At 34.4% G+C, this 10,688-nt stretch overlaps 1 protein-coding gene across 2 annotated transcripts in view; it reads right to left on the reverse strand.

Moving 5' to 3' along the window:
- Positions 1-681: 681 nt before the first annotated feature.
- Positions 682-10,688, reverse strand: part of LOC106124797 (uncharacterized) — a 12,114-nt gene continuing 2,107 nt past the window's right edge. The window contains exons 2-5 of one of the 2 annotated variants that reach the window (XM_013321764.1): positions 3,806-4,005; positions 1,798-3,726; positions 1,594-1,724; positions 682-1,512 (exon numbers count right to left, since the gene is read on the reverse strand). In XM_013321764.1, coding sequence (XP_013177218.1) covers positions 1,288-1,512; positions 1,594-1,724; positions 1,798-3,726; positions 3,806-4,004 — 2,484 coding nt within the window. In that variant the 5' untranslated portion in view covers position 4,005 and the 3' untranslated portion in view covers positions 682-1,287. Of the gene's footprint in view, positions 1,513-1,593; positions 1,725-1,797; positions 3,727-3,805; positions 4,009-10,688 lie in introns of both variants that reach the window. The other variant, XM_013321765.1, reaches the window with a different exon arrangement.

The raw sequence follows: 10,688 nt of genomic DNA on the forward strand, positions 1-10,688 counted from the left end.
AATCGTAGCGGTTTGGAAATTCCGCCAAGGATAAACCATTACACATGGATATGTGGTAATAAAAGAAATAATTAATTGTAAACCATTTATATTAGTGTGTTATATGTTTTCGAACATTATACGAATAAATTTATAACATTCATGTATGAATTGTAGTTTCAATAATTTGTAGATTGATCATATCTAATTGTACATAAACTTTTCTTATTTTAAAATTCAATGCTTTTAAATAAGAATCAGGCTTCATTGAAGTTTTTTTTTACTTTTTGTGAGTTTACTGCGCGATTTATAGTCTTTATTTTGCCAATTTTCGGAAGACATGAAATGGATACTATATATCGATAGACAGACGTCTTGCCTAATTGTGACATAAAGTCGTAGAAAGCGAAATATCTTTATTGTCCTAGTATAGTCTACTGGTGCATTAGAGCTAAGTTGTGCTACAGCCTTCGGAGATTTTCAACTTAATTTCCTGGATGATATCACAATCGCAAAGCGTCTGAGAAAGCTTTTAATTTTTCATTTAAAATTTCATTCTGAATATTTACTTTAACATTGTAAAGAAATTAACATAAATATATAGCCAAATGTATATTATCAAGTAATATTTTATAACTTTAATATATAACTCACATACACAAAGATAAATATTGAAATTACATTGTTCAATAATGTTAAATCTTAAACATACGTTGACATATTTAAAACAAGTATTCAATCGTTTTTTAAGTAAATATTCAACAACGATAAAAGTATTTTTTCAATACACGCATAAACATCAACCTACGAATTTATGAAAGTTTTCCTCTTTTATGCTGATCCATTTACACTTTTATACTGTTAGATGACATAAGATAGAATCGTCAAAACGTACTTAGCATAATGTTCATACGACATGCGGAACATGTCCATTAATAATATAACAACGAAAGCATAGATCTTCGCATAAATATTATATTTAGTATATTATTCCTAGTACGAGTAATGAGATCATTCTTAACTCCATGCGTGTCTATGGCTGGTTAGACACGGATGGATAATTTAAAAAAAACATATTCGTGAAGGACAAATAAGTAAGGTGATCTTTAGAAAAAATACAACTATCATAAAATCTTCCCAAATAGTTTGTTACTTAATAATATTTAAAAAATAACATTAACGAATGTCCTGGTTACGAAGTTACGAATCGACCCAGAACCATCTACTTTTTCAAAAGTTATTCGGGCATAGGTCAACATGGGATCATGCCATGATCATATCGTGATTGCAAAGTTTCCAACCGAATATCTAACGTCGGAGTGCTCTTTGCCAACCGTTGTTTAGTTTTAAAGTAGCTGCAAGACAGGGGCTGGCCTCGCATTCTCCGTCCAGTTCATCGGTGAGGTTGTCGTGCAGCTCCCGAAGAGCCATTAAAGTGGAGCGCGCCGCACGTTGGCAATTCGTGTCGCCTTCACAAGTTGTATCAGCTTCGGATAGGAAAACTAAATCGCAAGTCGTTGGTGCCGCTTCGCCCTGAAATAAATTCATATTTTGAATAAAGGTGCTTAATAATAGACTTGAAAATCTTTATTAAAATTCTTAAAAGAATCTTACGCATAAATAACAGATTTGATGAAGACTGCAATGAGTAAGGAAGAGCTGTCCTCGATCTCCGGCCAATAAATCAACACCGCGGCACCTTTGAATAATCTTCGCAAGAACCGGACATGGGCCTGTCGAACCAACTGGAAAAATAGCATTTTAATACAGTTTTTTTTTATTTGCATGGTGCACGTTTATAAAACAGAGTATATTTACCATTTGACATAATTGGCATACGATGTCGTCCACTGCCACCCATATAACCTTCCGAAAGCTGTTCTTCGATTTTGCCATTCAAATAATGACCAGCACCTTGTTCGTCTTGGAAATCATCAATTTTATCATCGTTATTAAGATAGTTGGCCACATCATTGGTAGTAGAAATAGCCTTTTCCTTTTTTACTGCAACCCTTTTAGTTTTCGTTTCATCATTACCGGCTGACAGTTTCATATTTATTGCTTTCTGTGTTTGCAAACTTTGCTTAAATTCTTTTAAAGCTTTTCTCATTTTCTCTAAACTGTAAGCAGCGGCCAAGCGAGACAGTAATTTTTCTTTCATTTCTTGTTCCTCTTTTGAATCTAGTTTTTCGCCAACATTAGAGTAGTGTAGAGCTTCGTCTACAATCAAACCCTCCATGTTTCGCAATTTTTTGTCAATATTGTCTAGTTTAGAATCATTGTCTAAAGCAGTGTTTCGTTTATTGTCGTTACGGATAGCGACAGCCTGGGTGTGATCTATCTGAATTTCAGTTTCTTCATTCGGTTTTGGTTGAATAAAGTTTCTCTTTACGTTAGTGTGTTTACGAAATGAGTTCACAGGATTGATGACTTCCCTATTGAATGTATCAAAATACTGTTTCCTGAGTCTATCTTGATTTAAATCATTAACAAACGAAACAGATTTCTTGAACCGCTTATCAACTCCAAAATAATCGGACCAGTCTATGGATTTCTTTTTGATTTTCAAGGGTTTTTCAGCTTTCTCGTGTTCGTGATGATCATGGCTGTGATCATGATCATGTTCATGGACATGGCTTTTGGAGTGACCGTGACTGTGATTATGTGCGTGATCGTGATCATGGTCGTGGTCATGATCATGATCATGATCATGATCATGATCATGGTCCAAATGATGATCATGACCGGAATCATGTTCAATTTTCTTTCCAGATAAACCTGGATGATGAATTGGGTGGCTATGTTGCTCATGACTGTCCTCTTCATCGTGTGTAACATTGTGCTGATGGGTATCGTTGTGGCTTAAAATAGTGAGATTAGGTGGTTTAATCTCGTGAGAGGTTTCATCATGATCGCTACTCCTTTTTACTGGGTTTTTAATGATTTCCGACTCAGGTTCACCGAAAATTTTAGATAGATCTCTTAAAACTTTCGGATCTGTTCCAACGTTACTTCTAAAATTTTTTGGTACATCTCGTTTGCTTTGATTGAGCGCAAACCTTTTCTGTTGAGGGCTGATGTAGGGTCCACTGCTACGCTTCGTGACTGGAAAGCGCTTTTCAATTGCATCATAAGGATACTGATCATCATCTAAAATTTCGGATAGCCGGTCATCATCAATTGGTTGAAAAGCGATTGCATACTCTTCTTGCATGTCGTTGTTATCATTATCGGCTAAATCATATGCATTGTAATTATGATTTTTATTTTCTTCATAATTTAGTCGCTGGTCTTCTAAGTCGGAGCTACGTTTCTTTTTAAATGCGATGGGCCCCCAGTTGTCGGGATATCTTTTTTTCACAACTTTTTCCTTGTACAATTTGACTACACCTTGGGGCGCTTCTGTATTATCAGGTCGCATGTTATTATTGTTTTGTTTATATTTAGACCACAGTTGATTCAAGAGGAGCGCATATTCGGCATCATTCTCAACGCGATCTTGCATTTTATCGTCCTCATCGTTCGGATTCATAAATATGTTCCGGAGCACGTCGTTATCGGAGTTTTGGGTTCTCTCACGAAATGCGGATTCTTTTTTCAGTGAATTAGGGTGACTTTTCTTTTTGATTACTTTATATTCGTATGCGCCTTCTGGGGAGCGTTCGTTTTCATCATCCAATAGTTCAAAGATGTATTTTGGAGCACTCTCTTCACCCGTATCTTCAGTATCTAAAACGTAGTCGTTTTCTGCGAATACAATGGGGTTAAGTTATGATTTTTCATTTAATAATACATTTGATGTCAGTTAAAATAAATGTACCCGAACCTGGGTATGCGTGCGGCGGCAGATACTCGTAGATGTCCTCGTAGTCAGGCGGAGGCATTATCGGACCATGGCTGCGTCCACGTTGTCGCCGCTGGAGAGCCTCGAGTGCGCCGCGCAGGGACGACCCTCTGCGCTCCCGTTCGCCGCTCGCGCTGGCGACTACTAGCGCGACCAGCACCCACGACCACATTATTGTCATGCTGCTAAATAGAAAAGTTATTTAAAATATCGTAGCGTAGTTACCAACCAGACCAATGAATAAACATGGTGCAGTCAACAAGTATCACCTTCCCAATTTTAGTAACCAATCTACATCTGGGATATGCTGCTGATCATATGCTGGAAATTAATAAATATCAATAGGTACGGGTAAGCTCATGATAATTTAACGTATACATTCCTACATTATAATGTCGGATCTTTATCTATATCTAATTGCAAGGCTGAATCAGTGTATTTTTTTCCAATATCATCCATCACTGATAAACGTTAGGTATCAACACTTGTAACACTATTAAAAGAGCTAAATGTACATTAAGAGTACCTGTGAGATAATTAGGAAAACTATTTTTCCTCAATTTGTCCAAAATTACAGTTAATTCATAAAATTTACATAATTATTTTTAAATTCTGTATAAGATAAATTCTAACCATCATTCAAAATAAAACGACCAAACTCTGAATATAACATTTAACATCGAGATGACGCCTAAAAATACAAGCTCACTAAATTCTTAAAGGAAAATTAAAGATAAACAAATTCAAAAGTCTCAACCTCAAAGGATGTTCCCAAAAGAAAAGTAAATATTTTGATTCGGTTTACTTGCAAAACAGTTGACGACAGAGAAATACTTCGTTCAAAATTACGTAGCATCGATTGATGGCATAAGGAAACAAAAACAGCGGTAAAATATCGAGAGGCAAAGTTGAATGTTTATATTTTTATGTTCTTCAAAACAAGTGCATCGGAAAATACTTAGGATCCGATATTAAGAGCACTAAATTAAAGTTTCTTAAGCTGAGAGCGAGCTTTTTAGGCATAGACGTTAAGAACACTACTTATTAGTTTCGTTCCTTTTCCAATGAATAAAATTCAGACGAGTCAATAAAAAACCGTAATAAAAAAGGACAAAAAAAAACAATTTAATCCCAAGTTTTCCGTCTAGGAGGTAACTATTCTATGTCAATCATTTTATGTCAAAGAGGGTACAATCTGTGGAAATTAAACTCCAATCCGAAGCACATCTGAGTGACAAGGGAATCATGAAAGTAATTATGAATGATAGACACTTCATTTAATTATAAACACGAGTTCTTTACAAAAACAATCGCATAACAGATTAACATTCATAGCCAAGTTGCATTGTATAAATAATCCGTTTGACAGTTTTTATTTTTAACGTTAAATTATTCAAATCGTAAAAGATATTGTAAACTACATGTTATGTAATAAAATAGAATGTTATAAAAGGAAGAAAGTGCGTTGCTATTTTCAAGCCACGTTTTTTTGGTAAAGTTGGCACGTTCTTGGGGAAACCGAACACTAAGCGTTGAAAAGCACACTTGACTGCCTCTGAATCGGGCAAAAGGCTTTCATTGTGAGCTTTAAGCTGTGTTTCACTCTCACTGCGTCATAAATGTGGCGTGAATAGATACCAGAGAGCTTTTTTATTACTTTTTAAGCGTAGTAAGCAAAAATATATGTTACATACAGACAAAAATATGTTGTTCTATTATTACAGAAACATAATTTATTTCAACAGTTTGCTATTATTTTATAGAAGTTAAAAGAAAAGTGACCTAGTTGAATCAATCTATAATATATTGTAAAGGTTACGTAAACATCCTATTATTTTATTTTATTGGTAATTTATCGAAACTAAGTAAAAGATTTGATTTCAAAATCTTATCTTTTAATAATAGATTACATCATCTTCCCAGCTCAGTACGTAATTAACAAGACAATCAAAGCTGTCAGAAGCATTTATCAACCTAGATGTGCTAGTTGTTATCTGTCAGACACAGTATAACACGAACACAAGAACTTGTGATCAAAAATGTTTTTAACGTGTACTATTATTGAACATTTTCCATTAAATCAGTGATGGATCGTGTCATCTCTTGGGTAAAGTAGTGTTATTTAATTTTTAAATTGTGTGAGTACTGTTTTTTTTTTAATTTAAATTTTTTAATCATTGCAAGTCTCAAGTCAATCTATTTATATCTTGTAAGCTTCCTAGAAATCTCACGAGATAAAACCACTATAGATAGCCGCTCAAAAGCTGAGTTAACGCGTATGCGGCCCATATTATACTTCATTCAAGTTTCTACGAAGTTGGAATTAGTTCCCAACATCTATTCAAGTTGGATATTATACATGTTAAAGTTTGAACTCTACAACTAACTTTAATACGTCTTGACCCTAATATTTGTGCAAATCACTATTGCCAATTATCTTTGGGATGGTTCAGCAATGAGCAACTAATGCATTATTTATGCTTCGTATATTAAAAAAGTGAATTAAGAATATCTTTTTATAAAAAAGAGCTCATTTATTTTAATGTTCGAACCATTAAATCTGTCTTCACGCGCCCTTAGCACTCACCCTTCGGTTACACGTATCTAATAATGGTTAAAATAAATCACTGCGAGTCCCTTCTCGGCTTTTAGCTAAGCCACAAAGGCATTATTGAAAATTATTGCCATATCCCCTCACCTCTACGTTCAGATGACCTGGTAAAGTTCGTATCATTGTCTTTATAACTATTTTATTATGCGTACTAAAAGGTTACATGTGCTCTTTAAGGGTATTAAGGGCATAAAACAACGTTATAGTCCACAACAAAGTACGGCGTTTAAAATTCATTTAGGTAAACATGTGGGGAGGTTTTATTCAATTAACCTTTGTCAATAATACCATCACTATCAAAAATTATGATATCTTGTTTACAACATATTGCCCGTGTAGTGTATGCATAAACGTAGTGTTGTTTGTCTCGAGCGTACACGCCATAAGTACATGCCGGAGAGAGGGGACGTCAGTCGATGTCAGACCTTTGAGCCGGCAACACGTGTCGGTACGTGAACGAGCCAAATATAGCACAACGAATGCTACATTGGCGACGAGGATAAAACCGTGAGTACGGAAATAAATTGTATTTGAAAAAAAAAGGAAGGAGAAGACCAATGTGTAAAAAAATAACATTTCAGTAATTGATGGACGAAAGTATTGTTTAAATTATTTTGCCTTACCTTACAAAAAAAAAGTAGGTAATGGATTGCCAAAAATAGCAACAGTCTTCTCTGTTTACATATGATAGTTATTTGTAAAACGTGGCCTTAAGTTGTTCCCAGCCGTGAATGTTTTAAAAAACGGTTCGGAATGTAAACTTAACCAATTGAATATCGAAATAAGATCACAATATTTGACTATCAGAAAAACAGATTCATTGCTGTGCTCGTCCGTCTAAGTTGTTCACTACAAAGTGCACTACGATGTCACAACGAAATACATGTGTACATACAAATTAATTCCGGTCTATTGATGAAGCAGGAAATGAATAATGATTAAGAAAAGAAAATATCGAACTATTACAATGATAAAATAAACATTACTTTACTACGAGGGTAGTATATCCACGACATATACATATATTGTCATGATTTCGACCAAAAACAATAATTAAATGCATTTTTAAGACTGTCTTCGACCTATGGTTGACAAATAGTGTGTAGATGGATAATAGCATTCGGCGATGTTAATCTCGGTCAACCTTATGTGTATACATAACTTCAATAACATAGGTACAGTCACCTCCAATAAAGTGTAAGTACTTTCGCACTTTCGCTTTCAACTTTCGCACGAATAGCGGCGGTTGTATAGACGAGATAAAGCGACGAATGGCAATCACTAGGTCAGCGATGGAGAAATTGCAAAGAATGCAAAGAAAAAAGAACTCGGTTTGTACGATCGCTTGTACTCTCCATATTCCTTTATGCGTCGAAAACATGGATCCTACGAGAGGGAGAAAAAGAAGATAGACGCGCTCGAGATGTGGTGCTGGAGAAGAATGCTGAAGATACTTTGGACCACCAATGTACTAAAAAGGCAGCGACTAGGTGGCGACTGGTAAAGTAGGTCATTGATACTTGATAACCATGACCAATCTGACAAAACTGTAACGACGAAGAAGAAGAACTTTCGCACTTGTCTACAGAGTATAGCTGACCATTAAATTGGTTAAATCATTGATGTCTTGCAAATATAAAAGAACCACGGCTGACCATTAAATTGGTTAGATCATTGAAGTGTTACAGGTATAAAAGCACCACGGCTGACCATTAAATTGGTTAGATCATTGAAGTGTTACAGGTATAAAAGCACTACGGCTGACCATTAAATTGGTTAGATGATTCATGTCTTGCAAACATGAAAGCTGCATAGCGGACCATTAAATTGGTTAGATCATCTAATCGTTAAATCGATAAGTTCATTTACAGCCTGAAAAGTTGTCAAGTACATAAATTAAGAAGATTGAAACCCTAATCGATAAATTGATATTACGAGTGGTAAGAAGTTTAAAGCTAAAATTTCTGTGAGGCAAACTGTTAACTAAATTAAGGTGAGAGGTAACTAAATTAAGGTGAGAGGAAATACATTATCTACAATAAAATCAAAATAATGACTATTAATCAACTATATGCCTACAGTACATGTTTTATAATTAGAAAAATCATCAACAAAACAAATCATCAATAACATGTCGCTTGTAAAGTTACAGATTTATAAACGCAGCACTCGGCGAGCAAGTTAATTGTTGTGCCGAAAGTGAGTGGAAAGAGATATGTGTAAAACATACGAAGGAGTACAGCTTTATAAGTTGTTACTGTCATCTTTATAAATGTAAGTTCATTTAATCAATTTAAATCTAAGCTAGCTGAATACATTTTAGATTTTTGTAAAAAAGTAAAGTAATTTTAAGTCAAATCAATGGCGACTATATTATGTACATTGTACGATATTGTTTTCAAGTAAGTGACTATTCCTTTGTCTTTTTGAGAAGTAATTCTTTTAACCCTGTTATAAGCACCTTACTACAAAATACGTAGTACAATATGATATAAAATGTGATTGACTATTAGTCACGTTTTGTTATAATATTTACAAAATGTATAACGCATACAATTTCTAATATGATATTGTCAGTTACTAAAGTCATCATAATTGGCTTTATTAACGAATCCGTGGCTAATGCTGGATTGGTGAAGGTTCCAGATATACTATTAACTACGAGTATATGTAAGTTCAAATCTCGTGATGTACTGTGCACTAAACGAATTTCGATTCAATAATTGTGAAACAGATAAGTAGTTCCGCTTCCGGCGATAGATGACTCTGTATTTAAAATACATCTGAAATTGATTTTATTGCTCTAATTTGGTAAAAATAAGAGCGTAAACGTGTTTTTCTTTGATAATGACATGCTACAGTTGCCGTAAAATAGAATAAATAAAGGTTAATGTTTTCTTTCTGAAATAGCTTTATTTATAGCATAATTATTGGACCAAGTCATGGAGGAATTCATTGTAAAAGTCGCTGTTTAGGCAACTCCTCGCTGAGGACACACTAGTCGCAGTCGGGGTATGTTGAAGCTGGATTTTGTTATCAATAACCCGCAAAAAATTGGTGAGTCAACTTGAATTCAGTTTTAACGGCTTTAAACTCAATTTAGGGAGTAGAAATACCGATTTATGAAATATTGAACCAAAATCGCACTATCGACTTATTTAAACGACTTTAGCACACCGCCTAAAAGTGTGTTTAAAATCAAAGAGATCTTGTTGACATAATATATAATTTTACTTTTAAATGGCATTCCATTTGGATTATTATAAGCTGAATAAAAAACGATTGTGGAATAAAATGCTATCCCTTAGTTCTACAAGTAACTTAACTATTTTCATACAGAAATAGCTATCTGTTTGATTGTAAATAACATTAGAGAATAAACGGCAATGACAAGTTCATTTGCTGACCTGTGAAAAGAAGGGACAAAGAGTTTGTCTCTTTATGTTTATTTATGTTACGCTTATATTGAAAAAGACTTTTACTATGTTCAGAGTAGTCATTAGCAATTCATTGTTACATATAGATATAGTTGAACATCTGATAAATTGAAAACTTATAGTGGCATTTAAATATTGTCCATCAAGTTAAACAAAATTAAATACCGTTAGTGACTCTGTGTTGTGGGTTGAAAGAACTCAAATAAGCTGGGAAACAAATTTGGTAATTAAATATAAAAAAGGTACAAGTCTTGACTTTTGAAACGTTCATTCAATAGAAAATGTAACATCTTTGAAGGAAAAGAAACATTAAATTGTTAACATAGTGAGTTAATCATTTTCAGGTTATGTATTAGAAAAAGAAAATTATCATTGACTATTCCATAATATAGGGACAGAACATTCTTATTGATGCGAGGGTGGCTTCATCTGGCTGTCTGTCTGTCTATCTGACCTTCTTTCAAGCGGGAACTGCTGGGCCGATTTGGATGAGGTTTGGTACATTGATGGACAGGAGCCTGGGACCATTGTCATGGACTGATTTTGATGTATTGGAATATGTGAAGTTTGTGCAAGTATTTTGTGGGTTTAATATGTTTCAGCATAAAACTTAATAATATTAAGTGATTAGCCTAAGTGATTGAAATGCTATCCAAGTTAGTATTTCGTACGAGCGAAGTCGCGGGCACGTTAAATGGTCACACAACCAGTTACAGCCTTTGGTGTTCCAACCAACTAGTACTGTGTCTACAGTGCATAACATTCATAGTAGGGAGTAAAATTTTATTGTTACTACTAGCGTAAATTATCACGCCTA

Source organism: Papilio xuthus, unplaced genomic scaffold, assembly GCF_000836235.2.
Source record: "Papilio xuthus unplaced genomic scaffold, Pxut_1.1 DF825946.1, whole genome shotgun sequence".
Lineage (NCBI taxonomy): Eukaryota > Metazoa > Arthropoda > Insecta > Lepidoptera > Papilionidae > Papilio > Papilio xuthus.